Below are 26,287 nucleotides of genomic sequence, written 5' to 3'. Positions count from 1 at the left end.
ATGCTGCAGAAGATGGAGATGAAGGAAATTCGAAGACGGGCTTAAGATTCTCCAAAGTAAAGCAGCACATGCTTCGACACCTGAGGACTCCCGGGAAAGGGGCAGCACTGGCAAAGAATGAAAACTCATCAGTTAAAAATGTGAGAAGTCAAAGGCTCGTAGACCAGACAGAAGCCTCCTGCCTATAACATCACGGATACTTTCTTTGAAAATAAAAACTTGGAAACCACTGGACAGGCAAGCACCAAATAATATCACCAAAGAAAAATGAAACTGATGATATTTTAACAGACAGGAAACAACTTCTTACTGATGTGGGAGTAATTCTTGGATCAGCTTCTATGTATAGTCAGACCACCAACTTCAGAGCAAAGATCAAAATGAGTACAAAACGAGTAGAATCAAATGAGAAAAAGATATAGCACACAAGTAAAACAAGTCCAACCTGACCTATTTAAACTAGTGATTGGAGCCAAAAAATGGACAATACATGGGAGAAAGGGCCTCCCCCCAATTACACTGAATTCCTACAGAAGTCTGACCCATGTAGATCAGCTGCCATAATCAGGAGAGCAGAGAAGCCTGAAAACCAGCTCAGTCAGCAAACATTTGATCTCCTCGCCAAGAGCAGAGAGCTGACGGCCAAGGGCAACAACAGTGTAGACTATAAACTCATTTGTAAAATCTTACAAAGAAGCATGATGGAAGATTACAAGCAGCATCCCCTCATAAAACAGTGAGAGGCAGGGAAAGGAAAAACCAGTTTTAAAGAAAGCTTGGCAAGAGACCCGACTGAGCCAAGTCATCCTGAGGACACTTAAGTATGAAGCTGGAAGGGGGACAACAAACAAACGAAAGATGGCAAAGATCTGTGCAGATTTTTGTAACCGCCACAGCCAGTGAGGCCTCCAGTGTGGACGCTAGACGTCCCAATCCTGGACGCCCTTCCTAAGGGCAAGGGCCCTGAAGGGCAAAGAGAACGCAGCTGGACCAGAGCAGAGAAGCTGGACAGGACACAATGCCAGAGGCAGAGAGAGAGTCTCAAGGTCTCTCGAGGAGGGAAGGACACCAACGGCCCAGGAAAAATCCCAGACCTAATTATTATTTAAAATAAAACTAATAATTTCCAACCCATGAGCCTACTTTCCCATCCATACGAAACTTCTGTGAGGATGATTCTGAGGAAGCTCTTAGAAGGGGGCACACAGGACTTCTCTAATTCCTCAGCACAACCCACCTTTCCCGTCAGATAACTGAGTGAAAGACACAAAAGAACACAAGATGTCAGTGGGCTTATTACGGGTAGAACATTTTTAAAAATTCATTTCAGCAGAGCAAAAGGTCCCTAAAAGACTCTACCCTCCAACAAAGGAGCTCTCATGCAAATATAGAAAACATACAAGATTCCTTGAAAGACAAGATGGACAGTTTCAAAGAACCTGGGAAGAATTATATAAACTGACACAATGGGAAGTGAGCAGACCCAGAAGAGTTTGTACCACGAAACATTTTTAAAACAAACAACTTTGAAAGATTTAAGAACTCTAATCGAGGCAATGATCAACCACGATTCCAGAGGACTGATGATAAAACATGCCGCCCTTCTCCTGACAGCAAGGTGATGGACTAAATATACAGAATAAGACATTCCTACATTGGACATGACCAACATAGGAATTTGTTTTTCCTGACCAGGCAATTTGTTACAAGGATTTTATTTTTCTTTCCCCCACCCCCAACTAGGGTGGAGGAAGAACCGAGAGAAGAGAAAATAAATGCTTAATTTTAAAAATTTTAATTTGAAAAAAGAAAGATATAACAACAGAGATAGCCTTTTTCAACAACCATCTGATACCCAACATCAAGTGAGGCATAAAAGAGAGACATATGCTCACCAAAGATAGGAGAGCCAAAGCATAACCCAAGGGGATGGGGGTTCCTCATTGATAGGTAGGTCCCCCAGATGCCCCTGGTTGTGGACTGCACTGTGCTACTCCAGAGAGCCACACTCACACTCAAGTCTTCCAAGCAACCCATTCAGCTTGTCCATCGGTTTACGTAAATCTTGGCCACACACTGGTCCCAGAACTGAACGGGAGAAAAGCAGGCAGATTTGTCTTTTGGGAAACTGCAAAGTTCTTTTAATGAGCCCAAGCCTCTTACTGAAATAAAGGTCCATCTTTTATATGCCAATATAATGAAAACAATGATGTAATCCTGCAATGCTAAAGTCTCTGAAGAGCTTGAGGATCACCTGAAGGGCAATGAGGAAATGTAGGTTAATATGGAATAGGCTGTGACACCTGACAAATAAGGAATTACAAAGGAGAAATTGTGTCAAAGACTTCATCCAAAAAATGTGTGACCAAAAAATAAGATGGCATGTCTTAGAAGACAGCAAGGGATAAGCAACAAGTCGTAGGCCCCACGCTCAGAGTCAAAAGAACTTGACAAAAGGCCCCTGGCACACTGTGTGGACCTGCAGGGGCAACCACACGGGAAGGCAAGGATGAAAGCTTCACAAGAGAGGCACAGACAGATCTAGCCCCCAGTGTGATCTGCATCCCCAGAGAGCATATGCTCCGGTGCTACTGATGTCACAGATTCTGGGAAATCAGATTTTGGAGCGGGAAGATGCTTAGAGATGTAGGCCCGTTCCATACACACCGGCACTGATTTTCCATTAGCGGTGAAGCATTGACATTAATCCGGCCTCTCAAGTGACCCATGGCTCACATGTATCGGGCCGGGTCACAATCAGGGGTATAGAGACTAACTGAGTCTCCACAATGCCAATCTAACAACGAACGAGCACAAGAACTCAACAACTGGACTCGAAGTCAGAAGCCCTTAAGCCTCAATGCAGGTCCCTACTCCAACCTCAGATCTGCTGCTCATGATCTGCTTCACGACAGGAGAGTCGCTTGATCAGACTAAGTCTCAGTCTCCTCATCTGTGAAATAAGAAGAAGAACGTTTGCAGCTGCTCACACATCAAGTCTGTGGAGAGGAAAGAGCTCGCGTGAACAATCCAAGTGGTGCAGAGATGGAAGGCGTGCAAAGGAACGCTTACTACAGCTTCTTCCAGGAACGTCCTATGTGTAGGCCCCATTCTAGAAGGCGGGCAATCCCGAGTTCTCATAAAACGGCAGAATATGACGATTGGAAGGGCCTTAGGAAACATCTACTCTAACACCACTGTACCCATGATGAAAGTGGAGCCTCGGCCCTGCGTTCCACACGCAGCTCCAGAATCTGAGTCTCTGCACTCGCGGGCCAGCGCTCCATTCCACCACAGGTGCCGTGGTAAGACTTGTCAGCTGCATGGCTAGTGCGTGGAGAGTGAGCAGAACCCGAAACGCGGTCAGGTCACGCTTTCTAGGCACATCACCAATGGGATTTAATAACAGTTATCTCTCACAAAGGCTTCTGAAACAATTTTCCTAATGTAGCACTCAAAGGAGTGGATTCTCTCGTGGATGAAGCATAGGGGACTACTACTCTAAGTACTAAACCAACAGTCCACAAGCTCCCATAGGTAAAACCTAGCTGAAAAGGCTCTCTTTTACTCAAGAACCAGTCTAGCTAACCAAGTGCACCGCCAGATGGGCCAGCCACCCGCCACTCGTTACACTCACTACAGGGTGGAGAGACTGTGAGCTACACCCAAAGAGGCTTTCCCCACAGGAATGAGACCAGACGTCCCCAAAGTACTAAAGCATCACTGCATTATTACAGTAACATGTATCAGTGCATTAGGTGTGTGGGGATTACAAAGCCATCTTCACACAGTATCCTGACCAAATAAGCAACACACAACTTTCCAAAGACGCAGAGAACATGTGAGCCAGGCCCACCGAAAGGAGTCACCTGCAAGCCCTCACAGCTGCTCTGCACACAGCAAGGACCGGCTTGACCCTCACCTCTAGCCATGTGGTCAGTGTGTGACTACGGCCAAACCAGGGCCTCTCGGTTACCAGGTCTAACACAGACCTGCTTGCCTGGTGGAGGTGTGGCTTTCTAGCTGCCGCCACCATTAACCGCCTGGGAGTTGAAAGAGCGCAGGATTAATCTTCCAAGAAATAATTCTGAAATGTTAATTGGGAGTTTCCCAGTACAAATATAAGCTGCCTCTTCTCTACAAAGAGTGCATTCCTTATTTCAGACATTTCTGTCTGAATTACACAGATCTAAAGGTGCATTTAAAAGCAGGCAAGACTCTAAAGGAAAGTGTCTGATCCTAGCACTGGCAACAAGGGAGAACAAAATGATGACTGTTAAGAGCTGGTTGTGCATGTAAGAGATCCAGCAAATACTCAGTTGTGACAACAGTTCTACCTGCCCAGACTGTCCTGGGCGGTGGCTCCGAGACCTTGTGTGATACCGTGAACTACCTTCCAAGTCTTTTTTGGGGCCTGCCATGCGGGCCAAGAAACCAGATAGTTCTAAGAAAGACTAATTCCACAGGAACCAAGAAATGAGAACAATCCAAAATGATAGTGGTTATATAAGAGATTGGATTAAGTATAATCTAGCATGATGAGTGTATATTTAGAGAAGAATTTGGAAGACGAGACTTTAAAACAATCACTTGAAGGAAAAGTTAGCTGTTAAAAGAAACAATTTACTGTACTAGATTGATTTCACGTGACCAAAAGGAAGGCTTGGAAACAGCCGCTGAAGATTAAGGATTAAATAATAGTCGCTTTGATTTTTTTTGTTTAATTTAGTACAAGAGCAGTTGCTTCGAGCTGCACTGCCTTGGTTTCTTAAACCTGAGACCTTTTTTCTTTGCCAATGCATTTCCAAAACCCAGCCCCCACTTTTAAAATATTTTCTAGAATTAATTAATACTTTAACATAGAAATAGAGTTTGAGGTTCTTTTTGATTTTGTTTTTACAAAAATGCAGCCAAACCTATGATACAAGAATTGCGGATAAAAGGCCTGACTCCGTGGTGAGTTTTAAATGAGACTAAATGGGATAAGTGTAGGCCTGTCTGCGCCTCACTGCCTGCGCCTCACTGCCTGCGCCTCCACGAGTGAGTACACCGCCTCTCTTGAGCACCCGTTTTCTCCTGAGTGAAGGAGGCGTCAAGTGAGGAGGTTTATCCCCTTCAGCTCTCAAACTGTGGTCCGTTACACTTTTTATCTGAGTCACTGTTAAGAACTGACAATACAAGATTCCAGCTTCTGCCCAGAGGCAAGAACTACATCTTCATACAGTGGGCCCAGACACATCCTTTGACATCTATACAAAGAATTCTCCCTCGCAGAGCAACAAAAACCAGCTTCAGGAAATGCGTGGGGAAAAGTATAGGATATCTTGCTGCTTTTAAATGCTGAGGAAACTGATGTTTCAGAAGTACAGTTATTGTTATTAGATACTTTTTCATGAACAAGTGGTTTAACAACAGAGAATGTTTCAGCTAATATTTCAGTATAAGCTGCTAGTGGCGCAGTGGATAGAATACCAGGCCTGGAGTTGGGAAGACTCATCTTCCTGAGTTCAAATTTAGCCTCAGACATTTACTAGCTGTGCGACCCCAGGCATGTCACTGTTGCAGGGTTATTGTTTGCCTCAGTTTCCTCATCTTTAAAATGAGCTGGAGATGGAAATGACAAATCTTTCCAAGAAAACCCCAAATGGGGTCATGAAGAGTCAGACACAACTGAAAAATGGCTAAACAGCAAAATTTCAGTTCAAGGAAGGGAAAACTTCCTAATGATTAAAACTATTGGAAAGTACAACGGGTAATCATAGAAGATAGTGAGTCCTCCTTCATGGAAGTCTTCAAGCCAAGGCCAGGAACCGTCAGGGATGTCAGAGAGGGGATTCCTGGTCATGGGGTCTAGGTCAGATCAAAAGGCTTCGGAGGTCCCTTCCAACAAAGATTTTATGAAATCTCAATGTTCTTCGCTTACACGAGTCACCAGCTTTTTGAGAAATGATCATAATATGGTTCAGTCCTCCAGTGTTTTACCAGCTTATCTTTGGGGCTGGGAGTGGAGAAAGAAGAGGGTGGGAAAGAAGAGGGACATCTTTGCTTCCGACAGAAATCCATATTCTGTCAAGGATCATCTGTTTCAGTGGTTGTTATCACTCAATCATGGATTCCTGGGATTGAAAGGGGCCCCTAATGGTAATCTAGCCCAACTTCCTCCCAGATGTATTAATTCCCTTCTATAACGTCATAACACGTGGCTCTCTAGCCATCTGAACAGTCCCAATGACGGGGAACTATCTTCTGAGGTAGCACATCCATTTTTTACATAGTTCTAATTATAAGATAGTTTAACCTTGATATTGCCCTGAAACCTACCCCATGCAAACAATAACATACACCACTAAACATTTTAAATACCCAGACAAAGGAGAAGGGGAACTAAGTGTTTTAAAATACATTTTTTTTTTGGCTAGGCAATGGAGTTAAGTGACTTGCCTAGGGTCACACAGCTAGTAAGTGTAAAATGTCTGAGGCCAGATTTGAACTTAGGTCCTCCTGACTCCAGGGCTGGTGCTCTACCCACTGTGCCCACATAGCTGCCCCTTAAAATACATTTTTATTGATATCTTTTGTTTCAATATTTGTTATTGATATCTAAGTTTCCCCTTGTATCCCTCCCAATCCCCCCTCCCCAACAGCCATGCTTCATAACAAAGAATATTTTTAAAGAAAAAGAAAGTAATCAGCAAAACTGATCAATACATCAAAAAAAATCTGACATGATATGCAATGTTCTACACCCATGCACTGTCCACTTCTGCAAAAGAATGAAGGGGGAAAAGTAAGAAGAAGACAAAACTATCCTTATCTGCTGATGACACATGATCTACTTAGAAAATGCTAGGGAATCCTCAAAGAAACTAAATGAGACAATAGCTTCAGCAAAATCTCAGGCTATAAAATTAACCCACAAAAATCAATAGCCTTTCTACATAATAACAACAAAATCCAAGAGTCAATAAAAGAAAGGGAAGTTTCATGCAAAGGCCTACAAAACACATAAACTATTTAGGAATCAATCTACCAAAGCACATTTAATAATTATATAGATTCAATTATAAAATATAAAAGTTAAAAAAAATATTCAGCGCCCAAAGACGAGCCATGCCAATATACTAAAAAAGACAACAGTACCAAAGTCAATTTACAGTTTAAATGCTATATCAAACTATCAACGGGATACTTTAAGGACCTGAAAAAATAACAAAATTCACCTGGAAGAACAAAAAACGCAGAATGAGATTCCTTTAGCTTGTGAAACCTACAGCCCTCTTTTCTGAATAATATTTTTAAATAAATACAATAAAATACATAGGATTACAAAAGAAACCAAATACACTGAAATACAATCACAGAAATATTTTTAGGACAAGTTCATGGACCCCTATCTAGACTATCAAAGAAAGTAATGGGGCTAAAAAAAAAAAAGGAAGAATAAAGGAAAAATCACATTTCCAGACTTCAAACTATCTTATAAAGAATTTGGTTAAGAAATAAAAAAGGAAAGCAACAGATCCAACTAGGCAAGGCAAACTCCAGAAACAATGGAACTCTGCAGCCTGGAGTTCTCTAAAGTCCAAAGAGAAATGACTCAGGGAGCCAAGTTCCCCAGAAAGAAAGACTTCCTCTCCACTACGTTCCAACATACTTTTCCTCCCAATGGCACAGAAAGATGAGAAGTGCACTTTTCACGGTTCCTATTTTCAGATGAGATCCACAAAGCACGTTCATTTCTTCCCCCAGAGCGCATCCCAGGCGTCACAATCCCCTCCTGTGCCTACAGCAACAGCCGAAGTCCTGGTTTCCCACAGATCACTGCGCCTCGACTCTCCACGACCCAACTGGGCCCCAGGGCCCTCTCCACATCACGGGATCGGCTCCAAATGTCCTCGGAGTCTCAGCGCTGACCCAAGCACGGTGCTCATGCCGCCACTCCCAGCATCTGAGGCAGAATGGCACAGGACAAAACTAGAGGGACAGCCTGGCTGCCACTCAGCCTGCACCCAGGGAGACAGGCACACAGAAGAGCGGCGCTGAGGCTGCGGCCCACGCGGCAACCCCTGCTTCCCGCCGCTCTCTCTCCACGGTGCCAGGCTCCCCGGGAGAGCCAGCAGCCTCTTCCAAGAAGAGGACAGGCTCACAGAACTCATCTGTAGGACTTCAAGGCCTGAGAAAAGACAGTGCCTTCCACGTACCAAAACCAAAAAGCGGAACAAGAAGCGACGTCCACACGGAAAGTCGAGTGTCAGATGCCAGCCCAGGACAGGTGGATGCCTCGGCGGGGGTCTCCTGAGGGACGCCCAAACAGCGCTGCACTGCAAGGCTCCCCCACCCTAGTGTTAGAAGGGAGCACCAGGAGGCACAGGTATGCCACAGGTAACACTGCCAATTGACCTCCTTTGTGACAAATGCTACGGACTCAGTCTTCTTATAAAAAAGTTTTGATCAGACAGATATTACTCAATTCAAAACAGGCACCTAAGAGTCACTGTATGTAAATTCACTTTACCACCAACTTTGCTAGAATTGGCAAGTAGGTGGCTCAGTGCTCAGAGTGCCAGGTCTGGAGTCAGGAAGACCCAACTTTGAATCCTACCTGGGGGACTCAGGGCAAGTCACGTAACCTCTGTCTAGCTCAATGTTCTCATATAAAATGAGGATAACAACAGCACCTCCCCCTCAGGGCTGCTGTGAGGGTGTGTAAAGCACCCTGCCCACATGAAAGGACCATCGAGGCCCTGGTTGGCCAGCACCGACCGGCCACCTGAGGCTCGAGCCATCTGACAGCTCCACACCGGGGCCTCCTCCTCCTCCTCTCACCACCACGAAGCCCACTCCAGGGCCTGGGCCTCAGCCGCGCCTCTCTGCAGTCCCTTAGAGAGTCACGCGTTTTCAGTCAGGTATGGATGACTGCCTACACAGAGCCAGCTCTGAACTCACTGGCAACACCCATTAAAATAGAATGCTTGTGGAGCAATTTAGAATCAAAAAGCCTTTGCACAAATAAAATCAGTGCAGCTAGATTCTGAGGAAAATCTATCGATTCAACGGAAATCTTTGCATTAAATATTTCTTGTACAAGTCTAACATCTAACATCTTTAGGGAAGTGATACAAACACAAGTAACGGTCAGGAATGAATTGTTTTCAAAAGAGATGGAGACTACCGCTAACTACCTGAAAAATATCCAAAATCTCTAATGATGAGAGAAATATCCATTAAAATAACTAAATCTATCCAAGATGTTGGAAAAGAGGAGGAAAAGAAGAGGCTTCATAAAGACAAGGATAACACACTGCTGCTGTGACCTGCGGATCTGTGGGACTAGTATGAACAACAATTTGGAAGTGTGCAAAAACCAAGTCACTAGACTGTCTCTCCCCTGTCGCCCAGAGGTCCCACCACTGGCCCTGAACGCCAACAAGGCTACCAGCGGGGAGAAGAGGCCCAAACAGCCAAAAATGCTTCTAGCAGCGCTGGCTGTAACGTTCCCTGGACCCAATAGTTGGAGCAGAGCTGAACAAATGATAGTCTACAAAGGGAATTGTGCTTCACAGCACCATAAGCAAGGAGGAATTAAAAAGAACTCACGGAGACACGGAAGGATTCCTATGAAAGATGACAGAGCACAGAAAGCAGAGCCACAAGAGCAACGCACACAGCGGCTGCAACACAGCAAATCAAGTCCACGTGGAGAGGCGCAGAGCCCTGAGCAACAGCACCGTCAATGACACGGCTCCAGACTTGTCAATAAACTGTTTTCTCAAGGAACTTCCTTAGGTATTTCTTAAGAAGTGCCTACTGTCTCAAAAACAAAGTGAACCAGTAATTCTTTTTCCCAAATAATGTGAAGACAAAGAAGTGGCCATGATCCCAATTTGAAACTCGTATCCCAGACAAAAAGCAGAGGCTGTGGGTTCTAGTGTTAAAGACAGTGACAAAGTTAACAGCACCAAATAAATGTTGCTGACTTTAATTAAATTAGAGAGCTTCAAGTGGTAAAGGATCTTCAAGGTCACTTACTCCAACCCCTCTGTTTTACAGAGGAGACAACTTAGGCCTAGAGAGGTCTGGAGCCTTTTCAAAGGTCAAAGAGGTTGTTAAGGAACAGCACAAGGACCCAAACCCAGGTCCCCTGACTACAATCCCAATGCTCTTTCTGCTACATCATGAAGGCAGGCTTTGTTCACAAGAAAACAAATGAACAAAAACAGGCAAATAATATGGCAACTCTAATAAGAACAAAGAGAAAAAGGATTCTAGAATGGATTAAAAAATAGAATTCAGTAAAACATTATCTTCATGAAACACAGACATTGTGCAGCATTGCCCATGAACTTACCATGCTATATCAAAATCAAGAAAACCAAGAGTGGCACCAATTCCACCAGACAAAGAGGCGTTCCAACCAGAAAGTAGTATGAGAAATAAACAAGAAATACAGTACCATGTTTAAAGGAACTAGTACATGTGCCATTTGATTACAGAGGCATCAACTAATGTCACAACAAAACTCATTAAGACTTGACAGTTTGTAAAAATATAGCAAATTAGTGGCAGCTAGGCAGCACAGTGGATAGAGCACCAGAACCAGAGTCAGGAGGACCTGAGTTCAAATCCGCCATTGGATACTTACTAGCTGTGTGACCCTGGGTAAGTCACTCACCTGCAACTGCCTCCAAAAAGAAAACAATATAACAAATTAACAATAGTGAAAGAGTAATAAATCAAACACAATTACAAATGAGGGGAGACAGAATACACTGTCCCACAAGCTGGCTTTAACGCCTGAGGGTAAAATCAAAGAGCACATATTTTTTTCAAGTAAATACGAAACAACTACAAATACTTATGATAACGCAGATAATCATGAGAAGTCAGTAAATTCTGAAGGACATAAGGCTTGTCTACTTTTCGTCTATAAAATGATACATGTGACATTATATGTGTTACTATTTGATGCAAGCATAAAGAAATAGTGACATAACCAGCTCTCATCACAGATGACACTCTACTCACTTCGTAACCCAGGAACACCACAAAGCCTCTTCAGTGAATTCAAAAAAAGTAGAAATGCACTAGTTTGGTCATCCACATACACAAAAAAAGTGGATGAAAAATATATATTGTCCAGATCATGACATGAACTTGATAGACAACCCACTGAGCTAGCTGATATAATTCCTCTGCCTTCAAAGAATACGTGATCCCTATATTACACAGACTCAACAAGTGGGCTGTGTTATTGCAAGGGGCCCACAAATTCAGACTTCTCTTCACTATGCATTTTCCCAATCATCACTATTATAATATGGGCATATGTAAAGGGTTTTTTTCCACATTAAAATGGAGTCCTCATACACAAAAGGTTGGAAACCATTAAGATGGACTGTTTTGAAATATACAGAAAGGTGGTATTTCACAAATGCTTTGACTCTCAAAACCTGGAAAAGGTAAAGGTGAAAAAAAATTAAAGGCCAATATAATAAATGATAATACACACACACACACACACACACACACACACACACACACACACACACACACACACACACACACACACACACACACACACACACACACACACACACACACACACACACACACACACACATATATACACCAGCAAATAAATGTTGGCAAGAGAAAAGAGTACTTTAAAAAAAATTATCTACTATTACTAAACAGTGTGTGTGTATACACACATGGAATATAAGGTTAGTTCAGTATCAGGAAAATAATTAATATGACATACCAAGAAGTCAAACCACATTATTACACCAATAAATGCAGAACAAGTACAAAGACTTTTTCATTTTGTCTTGTATCCACCTCGAAGAAAAAATACTGCTAGTATCCAGAAAGGAGTAGTTCACATATCAAGGAATCATGGACAGAATCACATAAGACTTGTTGTCTTCTACTAAAAATAAGAGGGGATCTTGGAATACAATATTCCAAAAGGCAAAACAAACAGGCTTAAAACCAAGAAAAACTTAGCCTGAAAGGCTGGGCATAATCCTATAGGGCAAAAATGGACCTTCAGTAGAAGAGAGGATTTATAGGTATTTCTGATGAAAAGACTAGAACTGAGGAGAAACTTGAAATGCAAACACCAGAGTCAAAAAGACTTATTTGAGCTGTTGGAAGGGGCTGTATGATGCTGCAAAGCTAACATCTGAACAGGAGGGAAAGAAACAGGTGCCCCTTCAGACCTTCAGTCTTCAAACACACAGGGAGCACTAACCAAAAAATAAAACGGAGGACCCAGTGCAGACTGCTTTTGTTCTGAGGGGTTTGAGAGGGAAAAGAGAAGGGAGAGAGTAAACAGAATAAACTAGGATAGAAAAGAAGGGGGCTGAATTTGCTATTTTTCATCACTGAAGTAAGAAGAGTAGATAACTACAGAGGAAGGGGCGAGGAGTATGGTCACCAGATTAACCTCAGAGAGTTGCGTGTGCACACACACACAGTCTGGTGTAGAAACATATCAAACTGAACAAGGAAACAAGTGGGGATGGGGAGGGGAAGTTGTGAAGATCATATCAGGAAGGGAAGTTTCAAGCAAAACAAACTCCCTGATCCTGAAGGGGGGCTTTGGGGGGTGTCCAGGAGAATAAAAAAAGTCAAGAACTAGAATCTAAGGTAGTGCCTCCATATGGAGAATAAACGAATAAATTATGTCTATTAATGTAGTAGAATATTACTATGCTATAAGAAATGAAGAAATAGGCAACACAAAGAATCCTGGGTAGTAGGATGGGATCCAGAGGGAAGCAAGCAGAACCAGGAGAAGAACATACACAAGGACAGCAGCCTCGTGGTGGAGCCTTCAGAAGTCTGCTCCATGCAGTGAGCCAGCCACTATTTCTCCAGAGGGCAGACAGTAATGAAGCATGTCACCCATCTCCCGCCAGAGGTGACAGCCTCAAGGTGCAGCAAATAGACATTTCTGAACATGATCACATGTGGATTCATTTTGATTGACCATGCTTATTTGTTACAAAGGTGGGGCTTTTTTTCCTGCTTTCAGTTTTTTAATTGTGGTGAGGAAAAGAAGCAGAGGTAGGCAATACAGAGAGGGGCTATTGAAAAAACATGTGATCTGCACAGAAAAGACCCAAAGGAAATTAAGAGTGAAGCACAGACAAGCAAGATGTTCTGAAAGTAACATGAAATAAAGATTCACAGTTTCATAGAAAATGCTCTTTTTTTTTTGTTAAGTTCAAAATTTTTTTTAAAATAATTTTTTTCAACTTAAATAAAAAAACTATGTGTTAGAGCCAAGATACTTGGCTGTCTCAGCCAGTAAGGGAAGGAATAGGCCTACCACCATCTGCTCTCCACAGACCTTCCCCAGAGCATGGGGCTCAGGTCTGGGCACCATATTTGTGAAAAGAGCTTGATAAGGTGGAGAGAACCCAGGAATGGCACAGGTACCAAGATGATGAAAGATCTCCTCCTCACAATGGACAAGAGCCAAGGGGTTTTTAGCCCAGAGACAAAACAGCTCTGGGAAGGCAGAATAACTATCTCCAAAGAGATGAAGGGCTGTCCTTTGAAGAGGGCCAAGGTTTATTCTACTTGTTGCTAGAGGGCAAAACCTGGAGCAAGGAGAGGAAGTGATTATGGAGAGACAGATCCCAGTTCAACACAAGGGAAAACTCCCTAAAGATCAGAGCAGTGCCCCATGTGAAGTGGTCAACTACCCCTCCCCAAAGGTACTAAAGAAAAGAGTTGGGGACCACGCAAGCAGGATGGTTGTTGCACGAACACTAGACAACACAGCCTGTGAGTGCCCTCCCAAATCTGAGAGTGACTCCATGCTACCATGCTTTGACCAAGGTGTTTTTTTAAAGTTCACAACCACTGTTCTTTTCGTCATACCCTGCTGTCTGCAGAGACGTGAATCCCCAACTCATGTATCACCATATCACCACCTCTTCCATGGAGTTTTCTTGATACTACAACTCCCATTGATTTCTGCCACCTCTGTTTTTCTACTTCTTTTTTTCTAAAATAGAAAAGACAGCAAGTGGATTTAGATGCATTTTCCCACTCACTATAATCCTGGAGCGTGACATCACTATTCCACGTGCTCAGAATTATCTAATGTCTCATCTTCCCAACATGACTGTTGGCTATGGAAAGGCAGGGGCCGTATCTTACCAGGTCACCTTGAGTCCAGCACAAACATAAAAAGGTGCAATCTCAAGAGATGTTTAGTTCAAGTCAGTTTCATCTAATTCAATCCAATGCAAAGAGGGGGTGGTTTGGAGCTGCAGAGGATGAATCCAAAAGAGACTAAGAATGACCAGGTTGCAGCCCAGCTGCCCATCAACATGCTTTCTGTCCCAACAGCTCACGACACCACTGCACATGCTCAGAGCTGGCAGGACAACATGTCTGTCTTTTAAGGGACGGTTATCATCAAGTAGAGACACGCCTGCCCAGGGCCCTCTACTAGGTGAGCCTGAAAAGTAGCTTGGAGAGGACTTGGTCCAGACACCTCAATCCATGTAGGCAGACCTGAAGGGGAAGCCTCACCTACCATGCCAAGCTCTGATCTGTTGGCACATGCCAGGACACAGTCTAGCCTTTCTCCTGAACTGGCTGATGAGGCATGCAATGACCTCTTTGGCAATACATACTAGGATAGGAAAATACTGAAAAGTGGATGAGGAACAGAATCAGAAGGGCAGAAAGTAAATATACAACTTGTCACGCATGAACAAACTTAAAAAAGAAACTAACAGAGGGTCAAAAGGATCAGAGGACTAGAGCTGAAAGAGGCTCACTTATCCAACTGTGTTCTAGAGTCTTCATTTACAAATGAGGAAGCTGGGGGACTTGTCCAACTCATGAACCAGTTCAAAGGCCCTGAAGTCAATCAGAGCTGCTTTGAATCCTTCCTCACTAGCTGGACATGAAACATGTTATTTACCCTCTCCGAGTCTCTGTTTTTTCATATGCTAAATGGTAACAACAATTCTCATACTCCCTAGTGCACAAGGTTATTGTGGGAAAAAATCATTTTGCAAACCTTAAAGCCTCCTCCTTTGTTACTAGACACGGGATATCACAGGTGTTGGGAATACCCAGGGAGGAAACTCACTGCCCTAATGTAGATGAGCCCCCAACATGCACCGGAGAGGCTTAAGAGAGCTGCCGACACCCTCTCAGCGACTGAGTTGTCACTGCTATCATCACCCTCACCCTCCGGAGGCACAGGGTACACAGCAGGGTTTGGGCATGGACACGGAAGCCTATTCCCCAGCGCCGCCTTCCATCCTGAGCCCCTGCTCTGAGTTCGGGCCATACAAATGAGGCCTGCTCTCAAAAGCTCCTCTTCTCCCTCACAGACAAGCAGGACAAAGAAGTGAAGGAGCAAAAGCAGCAGGAAAACAGGGGGAATCCCTAAGTCCCAACACGCTAGAGATACGCAGGCGAGCCATCAGCCTTGCTGTGGCTCAGGCCCATTTAACCGCCCCAACTCTCCAGCCCAAGGAGGCTCCAGAGATCAGAACAAGACCGGAGAAGCCTGGGAACAAAGGGGGACAAACTGACCTTCCACCGATCCTTGGGCAGCAGCTCCACAGCCACCACGTCCCCGTTCAAAGCTCTGTTCCGAGCAACAACTCCATCGATAAAGATGTCTCTGGTCCCATCCTGCAAAGCGAAACACAATCACAGCTGAAAGCCACCTTCCCAGGTTCACAAATGTCAATCATACAGATCTCCTGGCCCTAGGAATACCTGGCTACAAAGAGAGCCAAGGTGGAGGCACTAATGTCAGACTGAGCAAGAATGAGCAGGCCTGGCCTCGGATAACCTGAGCACTAGAATGTGCTGGAGAAGCAGAGCAGCTCTACAGGTGGGCGGCCAGAACACAAAGGAAACTGAAAACTGCCTGCTTCCTACTCACTGCTTTTGGGGGAGTTCTTTACCCAAACAGGACGGGCTACTTCTTCCCAAACATGACTACAGCTGGAGAGGAGAGACATAAGAGAAAAGAACAGAAGAGAAAGGTCCAGTGAGAATGTAGAAGGATAAAAGCCTTAGGAAACTAACCCCTCTGGATAGGTGCTGCCAAGTACTGCCCCACCGCCCAGCCCCCAAGAAAGCCAAAAGAGGGACCAAAAGTGAGTAACTGGAACAACATGAGCATAAATTCATGGATTACTAGGTCATCTACTCCAACCATCCCACTGTGCAGGTGAGAAACGTGAGCCTCAAAGAGGTGGCAGAGCCAGAGTTTGAACCCAGCTCATCTAAAACACAAACCCCAGGTGGACCTGGCTCCTGGAGTCTCTGCCATTACCAAGGGGGATACCAATGACTTCACACAATCTTTGAGGCTCTGACACCCTCATCAAAGAATCCCCCTTCCGGGGATGTGGCCAGTGCTCCTCTCAGGACACTGCTCATATCCACCAGCAGGGGATGCTGGAAAACACCCTGGAAACCAACACTTAGCATCTGCCCAACAAAAAGCCAACCCCTTAACTTCCACAGCCTCAGTGGAAATGACATGTCTGTGCTGCCTCCAATGCTCAAAGCTCTGGAAGAGCCTCCCCGAAGCAATCTCGGTCAGCGGCAGCAACAGCAGCAGGAGCAGCAACGCTCCCGTCCAAGGGGTAAAGGTGTGGCTGGCAGCAAAGTCAAACAGCTGCTGCTTTTTAACCAATATGTGAGTCACACTCTTCAGGTGCCTGAGGTCCCAAGAGGCACCAGGCAGTACCAGGCAGTCCCAATTCAGAGTGCTTGAACACAGGGGCATGGAATCCAGGTCCAAGGGCCCTGCCACGCTCCCCAGTGGTACCAGAAGCAGATTAAAAGGTAGTTGGGAAACAAATTTAACAAAACAAATAAGAACACACTAGGATAGAGATATGTTCACACGCGGTTTTCCAAGGCAGCCAGTAGGGCTCCTGACAGACAGTTCAGCAACACCGCTGCACCTCCACCCTCCCCCACCATGTGCTTTAACAGCTTTCCTCTAGCGTTAAGGAAAAGCCCTGAGAAAGGGTCTTCCCAGCAGGCAAAGAGCCTCTAGAGGAGAGCAAGTGCCAGATTTGGAGTCAGAAGCCCCAGCTTCAAATCCTCACTCAATATGGACCAGCCAGAAAGCTGCTCCTCCTCTCCAAGTCTCTGTGCCCCAATCTGTGCCATGCTGCCTAATCAGCAAGGCTTCTCTGAGCTAAGTAGCCTGGATGAACAGGAGTGATGGGCACTGCCACTAAACACCAGGATCCCCAGCCCCAGACCACAGAAAGGTCCTTCCACTCGGTCCCTCCCCAACTGCACACTCTCAGGAGGCTTCTGACAGCAGCCCAAGCCTTCTCCTTCAAGCCTGGCTGGAGAGAGACTGGCAGCTGCTGCCTTTGCCTCTGCCAAACCCCAAGCTCAACCCAACCCCAGCCAGGCAGGACCGAGTGGGGGCCGTGCTAGCTACAGAAACCCCAAATTACTCCAAGATGACCTCAGAGGCAGGCTTCTTAAAAAAATACAGTGTGTCCCACTGGAAGCAGAAAGATGTGAAGAACTGAATTGTGACTCAGGGTCATCAAGGTAGCGTTGGCTTTCCTATAACAAGATAAGGGTGTCCGGCAGGTCATGGTAACCTGTCATTGTTTGAGAGGAAAGGCCTCCTTTCTAAGCAGCTGTGTGCACACAAGGCAGCTCACTCAGTCCACTCGGCTGAGATGAGAAGCTGCTGTGGTTTCGATTCCATCCGAGAAGTCCAACGGGGCATGAGCACAAGACAGACATGGAGGGGCTGCAGCCCCTGCCTGGCTCTCGCCTGAAGCCTGTAGGACCTTTTTCTATTTTAAGGTAACCTGGTTAAAAGGTATCAAACCGTAGCATTATCTGACAGTCGTCTAAAGGTTAAGATCCAGTCTTCATTACGACTCAAAGAGGAAAGCCCATTGCTTTGGAGCTAGAGAATTAATTCAAACCTCCCTCCAAGACTTCCACAGGCTGGGCCTGAATGCTCACACTGCGGAACAAGAGCTTGGGATACCATCATCTTTAAGGAACAAAGCATCCAAAGTGCCAACACCAAAGTGCAGAGGAATCCCTCTCCGATGTTCTAGGACAGATGATGACAATACTGTGCATGCCCCCGGGGGCAGGGAAAGAAATGACCTCAGACACAGTGAACGGGGAGCTGTGGCAGTCGGCCTAGCTATCTGCAGGAAAATGGGGGTTCAATACAGTCATGCTGTGAGAGTCAGAGCATCGTCAATCAGGAAAATGACTCCCTCCAGAGCAGCAGCAGAGTCGACAGCTGCTACCGAGGTTGCCTCCCATGACAAGATGCAGAAAAACTGCAAATCCTCCTGGACAAACGTAATTCAGAAGAGAAGCTGTGGCCTTTAAAAGGCCAGATTCTTGCAGATGGCCCTATTTTATCCTCTCTCTTTTCATCCCCAAAATAAAATCAACCACATGTTCAAAAAAAAAAATAAAGTTATCTCAGTAACAAGACTTTATCCTGGTGCATTTGAAAGTCACTTTATTTTATCCTATTTCTCGACTTCCCTTCAGGGCTGCCCTCACTGGGAGCCAGATGGAAGTTGGCACATCCATTCATCTGATCTATCCAATGTATTTTGGATTTTTTCAGTAGAAAACTCAAATCTTCTAATGCCAGCAAAAGCTGGAGTGACGCACATTAGCTAAGTCAAAGTGGCCTGCCAAATTTGAAACAAAGAGAAATGTCTCTTTTCTACCTGATAATTCATTCACAGTGCTCAGCTTGTGCGGACACTTTAATCCAACAGCTAAGGCAGTGCTGGCTCATACAACTGCTTCTAGAGCTCTGAGAAGTCAAGGCTTCATTCTGCCTTTCCAAGTAGATTGGGAGGTCCTTGAGCCTGGGCACAATAAGAACATAGTAAGATTGTAGTGCCATCAAGGATACTGGAGATCGATCCAAGCCAATCTTTGACAAATGAGGATACTGGCCTCCTTTAAGTCCTCAAGGCCTGTCTGCCCCTTGCCCTCAGCTAGGCCACAGGGATTTTTTAAAATTAATTTAATTTGATTTATCAACAACCACTTCCATGAGCTTTTGAGTCTGAAATTTTTCTCCCCCTCCCTCTCGGCCTCCCTCCCCAAACGGCACACAATCCGACACAGCAGGCCACAGTGACTTGAAGGCCCCCTCCCTCATCTCCACGACCTCTCTCTGGCCTGAGAGCACCTGCTTTAGTCTTGCCTTTACGTCACCTTTGGGATCCAATGATTGGCCTGGTCAGGACGGATAAGGAAACACAGAGACCAACCCCACTACGCTTTCCCAGCACGATTCTGGAACCCTACATCATGCTTCCACCAGAGTGACTCAGTTATACCTGAAATGCTACCAGTTTCCTCAGAAGGGAATTTTGCAAAAAGCCTGATGCCCTTTTTACACCCTCTCAGAACGCTTATGGTCCAGAGCCTCGTGTAAAGATGACTGACAACACTGGTGCCCAAAAAGCTGCACTCTGGAGTGACAGACTTGGTAAAGCCTCTACAATACACATGTGGGGTCCACCTGGCATCCACTGACTGACAGCTGCAGGATCACCCACCACTCTTCAGCCTCGTGCATCTCCTGCCTCCAGGCCTTCACATACTATTTAGGAAACTACAAGAAATCAAAAAGCAGGAAAATCAAGTAAACAAAGGTCCTTCAGTCCATCAGTGGCCAAACTGCTTGGCAAATGCCTCTGCTACAATAGCCTCCCGATTCCCCAGATGGGGACGACATGCCTTCCACATGCCGTCTTAAGATGGAGCACTTCCCTCCTTTATTCCCTTGCAGCCAATCCCCAGCTCATCAGCATGTCCACGGGGCAGCGTCACTACGTCCAGAGGCAGCTGGGAAGGAGGCTGCAGGCACAGAGGCCAGCAAGGCTTCCAGGGACCTAGGGCTTTCCCTGCTGTCGTCTGGTTCTTCTTCACAAGCCGTCAGCCAGGGCGAGCTAAGGCTGTACCTGCCACGGGGGCCCTTGCTGGAAAGGAGACGCAGAACCCCAGAAAAATGGCTGTTGGCCTTCATATATACTCAAAGAGGACCAAAATGGCATCACTGTGTTGGAGTCAAAGTACAGTGCGTCCGACCGTGGCCGATCAGGCCAAATCGAGCTCAGAATGTTCTACCACAGGTCAGACACAAACAGCCCATGTGAACATGTGGGGTGGAGATGTCTGTAGGCTGGTGCATCTCATGTTTCTTTTGAGCTGCTTCATTTCTGCTTTGCTCATGGAGCACAGCACCTTCTCTGACGTGGGCACGCCATGCTGGGCGGTCACGTGCCTCCCTGTCACACAATCAATTCCAAAGGTCTTCAAAGAGACCTTGAGAAGGTCCTTGTATCACTTCTTCTGACCTCCATGTGAAAGCTTACCCTGCGTGAGTTTTTCATAACACAGTCTTTTAGGCAAATGTACGGTTGGCATTTGAACAATATGGCCAGCATACCGTGCACTCTCTGCAGAAGAGTTTGAATGCCTGGCAGTCTAGCTCAAGAAAGCACCTAATCTTGCCAGGGGATCTTCAGAATCTTCCTAAGACAATTCGAGTGGAAGCAAACCCGTTTCCTGGCACGGCGCTGGCAGACTGTCCAGGCTTCTCAGGGAAAGAACACTGAGGTCGGCACAACAGCTCTGTAGAGCTTCAGTCCAGTGGGCAGACTAATCCCTCTTCTCTCCCACACTTTCTTCAGAGCCTCCCAAACACTGAGCTAGCTCTGGCAATGCCTGTGTCAACCTCATCCTCTGAGTGGACATCCTGGAAAGCACACTGCCAAGGTAAGTGAATTTATCCGTAAGATTCAAAATTTCTCCAACGTTTACATTGACAGATAATGCGGTGCTGGCTGATAGAGGACCTCTGTTTTCATGGCGCTGTTAGGCCAAAATTAGCACAAATGGCAGAGAATTGAGCTATATTCTGTTGCCTCTCCGCCTCAAAGGCTGTACTGAGTGCACAATGATCTGAAAAACAAACAGTCACACACCAACTCTCCCTGTACTTCAGTCTTGGCTTGTAGCCTTTTCAAGTTAAATCATTCACCATCAGTGCAGCAGCTGACCCAGATACTGTTTTTGTCTTCGTTGAAGATGTCTGACAACATCACTGAAAATATGATGTTAAAAAGCGTGGGAGGGGGCAGTTAGGTGGCGCAGTGGGTAGAGCTCCAGTTCTGGTGTCAGGAGGACCTGGATCAAATCCAGCCTCAGACACTCGGCGCTTAATAGCTGTGTGACCCTGGGCACCTCACTTAACCTCACCTGCCTCACCAAAAAAAAGCATGGGAGCAAGCACAGAGACTTGCTTCACCCCACTAGTGACTGGGAAAGCTCAAGAGCGTCACCCGTTATCCAGAACCCACCCAAGCATGCCGTCATGGAACTGCCATACAGCACTGATGAACTTCTCCACACAAGCAAACTTTGCCATGATCTTCCACAAGCCCTCACAACTGACAGTATCAAAGGCCTTGTTCAGCAGACTTCTGCTCTGCTCCCGGCATTTCTCCTAGAGTTGTCAGGCAACAAGCATCATATCAGCTGCTCCCTAGACCTTTGTGAAGGGCCACACGGCTCTCAGGTAGATGACCATCTTCCAGGTGAAGAAGCAGTCTATAAAGGAGAACTCGAGAATCTTGCCAGCGATGTCTAAGAGAGCAACACCCTGCCCTGCAACCCCACCGCCCTGGGACTGCCCATTCTGCCAGAGGAAGTCTTCACATGTTCGGTGCACACAACCCCCTAACTCACCAAATGGCCTGAGGCCTGCTGGTTATCCTCAACCTGGTTTGGCCCATTGCAGAGACGTGATGGCTGCTGTGCACGCCGCAGCTTCCTGGAGCCACAGGTGACAGGTGGACACCAGAGGTGGAAAGCAGCCCTCACACCCGAGGCACCAGTCTTCCATGAAAACCCACATACCCCACACCCCCAGAAAAATACAAGCACTGAGAAGGCAGAGACTTTATCCGATTCATTTCTAACAGCTCTGTAGTGTCCACTAAAGTGTCACACACCCAGAAGATGTGCTAAAACATTTGTTCAATAGATCTGAACTGAATTCTTTTTACAATATCAGAGACAGAAAGAAATTCAGTGGCCATCTACTCCCCCCTATCCCTGGAAGGGCTGGGGGGACACATCACAACAAACACAACAGGTGGCACTCCACATGCTTCACCACCCCGCGTCAGCCCTCTGTACTTCTGAAGAATGAATACCTAAAGGAAACTCCTTCACAAAGTAAAGACTACGACCAAGTTCGCTGTCTCTCCTCAAAAATCACTGCTTATTCCTTCCCCAAAGCCTCACGGAGCAGGGGCATGAGGCCCTTCCCTATCCCGAGAGCTTCTCCTGTGGACGCTCTCCAGCGGACGCTCTCCAGCTTATCAATGGTCATCCCCCACGCGGCACCCCGCATGGACAGGGCAGTCCAGAGGACAGGTACGGTCATCACATCCTTATTTCTGGGGGCTGTGTGACCATCACCCGACTTTTTGGCCCACCATAACATCAGGTAATTCACACTGTGCTAAGCAATCCGCCAAGATGCCCAGATCACATTCAGATGAATGGCTTATCCAGATACGCCTTCCCCATCTTCTACTAGCAAAGTTGATTTTGTTAAACCAAGTGTACAACTTTATACTTCCTGTTATTAATTTCATCTTATGGAATTTTGTTCAGTGTTCTAGCCCTAGATGTTTTCAAACCCTGATAGACCCTGGAGTGTCACCAACATTGTCTTTTACGTCGTTTCACTTCCTGTGCACGCTGTCCTTCTGGTTTCACTTATTTCACTGTGCTTTAGTTCTTAAATATCACCTGTGATTCATGTCGGTCATTTCTTACTGCATGGGAATAGTCTATTACATTAATGTACCACAGAGAGCTGGGAAATCTCTCGATTTCCCCGTTTTGTCTCCAGTTCTTTGCTGCCACAAAAAGCTAGGCCCCACACATAAGGGAGGACAGCGACAAGCAGAGGCATGTTCAGAAGACAAAGACCAAGATGGTAAAAAGGTTAAAGAATACATACTATTAGGGCCAGGCGATGCTGTGTCAGAAGGACAGATGCTTAGCATGGAGAAGATGATCACCGTCTTTACCGACAGCAAGGGGTCCACAGACCTCCAAGGGCTTGCTGCAGAGATCTCAAGGAGTTCATAAACTTAGATGTGAAACAAATGACATCTTTATCTTCCCTAATGTTTGGTTTCCTTGGTAATCCTCTACATTTTATTTTATGCATCTAAAAACATTATTCTGAGAGGATGGTTTACAGGCTCCCCTAAACTGATGCCAGAGGGGCCTGTGACCACAAAAAAGAAAGAAAAGAAAAGAAAAAGAAAAAAAGGTGAAGAACTCCTGAGCTAGAGATCTTAAATCAGTTCTGTCTGACCCTGGAGGGTAAGAACAAAGGGCTCAAGGCACAGAGGCAGATTTCAGCTAAATATAAAGAAATAATTCTGAAGCATGAGTGATGTCCCCAAGTGCAACAGGCTCTCATGGGAGACAGACCATCACTGCAGTCGGAATGACCATCTGTCACAAATCCTGGAGAAGGTATATGGTACTGGAGAGGCAGGACAGTATAGTGGGTAGAGAGCTGTCCATGGAGTCAGTAAGACATAAGCTCAAGTCCTGACTGCATGAACACGAACAAACCCCTTCACTCATCTGTGCCCGAGGCAATCCTCTAAGACTGTCACTTCCTGATGAGTTTCCAATCTACATTAGGGGAAGAAGCATCCACACTAGAAGCAGCCCACAACAATGAAATCACAGATTAGGACAAAGACAAATCTGTGGAGGGGATTCTTGTATGGGCTGCCTGAGATGACCGCTGGGGCTTCCGTTAGCCAGGATCCTCTGAACTCATAAATTCTCTGACTCTTGAGCCACGGCCACCAAAACCAAAGAATTTTAGAGTTAGAAGGGTCATCTAGTCATTGGCCAACTTCTCCAACCAACCTAGAAAAGGAACCCCACCCCCCCCCCCCTCCGTAATCCTGACAGCTGGCTGGGCATCCAGCCTCTACCGGACTACTCCCACCTCCACAGGCAGCTATCATGCCAAAGGAGCTCTCTCAACGTCAGGAAGTTCTTCCTGACCTCCAGCCTATACTGACCTGTCTATGAGCTCCCCACCATGGCTCCTTGCTTTACTCTGTGGCCCCAAAGAACAAGTGTGACACCTCCTCTATCTGAAAGCTTTCCAACACATGAAGTGGGAGCCGTCAGACCCTACCTGGACCCTCCCAAGCCCAGGCCATCGCTTGTCTAAGGAAAGCATGCCTAATTCCTTCCATGGATCCTAACACACCATTACCTGGAGACACGTGACCTTCCTCACTGCCGTCCTCAGAAAGTTCTCTAGCTTCTGTCTTTCCTAAACAGAACTTAAACAAAACGGAACCACTAGTCCAATATGGTACGGTGATCAGGGCAGAAGACAACGAGATCACCTCCTTATTCCCAGAAGCTGTGCGTCTCTCCCTCTCTCTCTTAAGATAGTTATTATGCTGATGTCGTTACTAGGTCCCACCTTCTGGAAGGCAAAGGAGGCAATGGGCTAAATAGTTCTCAATAAGATGACTTAGTTTTTTTTAAAAGAGTAATAATAATAATATGCATTGAGCACTAGACAGAATTTAAAGGTAACAGTCAGCTGATATATCTTGTTTGAAGTTTAAACTTACTTTAGCATAATTAACAAATTCAAATCCTAAGTGTTACCCTTTGTTATTTATTCCAAAGAGAAAAGGTATAAAGGTATAAACAGGGAATGTTAATAAAATCAGCATTTTCCTAACTGGTAGAAACCTTCAGACATCATCCAGTCCCCTCTCCTCAAATCAGAGTTGAGGGAGCTAGGGTTCCCGGAAGTGAAGGCTTGGGAACATGCCTCCCTCATCTTCTTCCACGTCTACCACTAAGTCATATCCAAAGCAACGCTGCCGGCTCTCCCAGATGCAGCTCACCGTGACCAACACAGGCCCCTGACATGGCAAAGGCCCTTCTCTGTTCATGAGTCACTGACGTAAGGAAGGAGCACAGTGATCCAAAGCAGAGACACCCGGGAAATTCTTCCAACTGCAGAAAAGGGGAACTTGGACCAATTTTGTTTTGTTTTGTTTTTTTTAAAAAAGGTGCCACACGTTATTTTTGGACAAACTTTACAGATTAGATCATAGAGGCCATCAAAAGTAGACAGCATATTTGTTTAGGAGAAATTAACTTAACCCACTGGAAAAAACCATAAATCCTTTCAGCTGTAAACCAAGGGAGTCCAATTACACTAACTGGTGGGCCTCCACCTGGGCTCAGCTGCTTTCTGCAGGCCAGCAAGCAAGCGTCCCGACTTCCACTGCAAGTGGGCCCTCACAGCCTGGTAAAACGGACACAGAGCGTATTAGAGAGCCCATGCCCGTCCTCAACTTGACTTAGCTCATTTCTTTTTCATTTCTAACACAAAATTGGCTTTTGTGAATTCACATGTAATTAACCAAAATCAGTGTATATCTAACAATTTAAGTGTGACAACGTGGATTAAGTTATTTAACTTACCGGAGAAGGAATGAAAGCCTCATGGTACTTCTTTGGATTTATCCTCAACACACCCTTAAAAAAAAAAAACACATTTGCCTGAGAAACAAGTTCAATGGATGAGAGCCATTTTACTGCAGAAATTTGTTGTTGAAACCAGGACACCAGATTTATTACTATATTTTTCAATCTTAGGATTATGCTAACATCTCAATCCTAATACAATTTTAGGCCTGGCAAACTGATATTATGCGTGAAGGAAAATTGTGGCAGAGTGCAAGGGGTGTCCACAAAGATGAAACAACTTTAGGGAAGAATACTTACCGTTTCCGTTGCCTGGATTTTAGATGCTATTTTACCCATTTCAAACTGCTTTGCCATCACAACCAAGAGCCTGATACATCCTCAGTGGACAATGAAACTAAGCCATTACACACCCCAATTCCAAAACACTGCCCATAATCACCAATTTCTGACATTTTCCTATATACCACAGCTTGAATTAAAGCAAGATGCCGTAAGCGGTAAGGTAAGTCCTCCTTCAGAGTAATAATGGCGACGATGATGGTGGTTAACATCTGATGGCACTTTAAGGTCAGCAAAGTGCTAGACATGTTATCTCGTCCAACCCTCACAAAAACCCTATAAATGAGGTGCTACTGTTATTCCATTTTACAGATGAGGAAATTGAGACTGAAAGCAGGTG

The 26,287-nt window shown here is 45.4% G+C and overlaps 1 protein-coding gene across 5 annotated transcripts in view; it reads right to left on the bottom strand.

The window, feature by feature from the left end:
* The window catches only part of DIS3L2 (DIS3 like 3'-5' exoribonuclease 2), a 358,658-nt gene that overhangs the window by 277,246 nt on the left and 55,125 nt on the right, over positions 1-26,287 (bottom strand). For all 5 annotated transcript variants that reach the window (XM_020972180.2, XM_078154658.1, XM_020972186.2 and 2 more), the window contains 2 exons: positions 25,603-25,656; positions 15,574-15,675 (listed from right to left, as the gene is read on the bottom strand). In XM_020972180.2, coding sequence (XP_020827839.1) covers positions 15,574-15,675; positions 25,603-25,656 — 156 coding nt within the window. The remainder of the gene's footprint in view (positions 1-15,573; positions 15,676-25,602; positions 25,657-26,287) is intronic.

Source organism: Phascolarctos cinereus, unplaced genomic scaffold (assembly GCF_003287225.1).
Source record: "Phascolarctos cinereus isolate Bilbo 61053 unplaced genomic scaffold, phaCin_HiC Scaffold_5;HRSCAF=322, whole genome shotgun sequence".
NCBI classification, from domain to species: Eukaryota; Metazoa; Chordata; class Mammalia; order Diprotodontia; family Phascolarctidae; genus Phascolarctos; species Phascolarctos cinereus.
The sequence above is the reverse complement of the archived record's forward strand: the minus strand, read 5'-3'. Positions and strand labels throughout refer to the sequence as shown.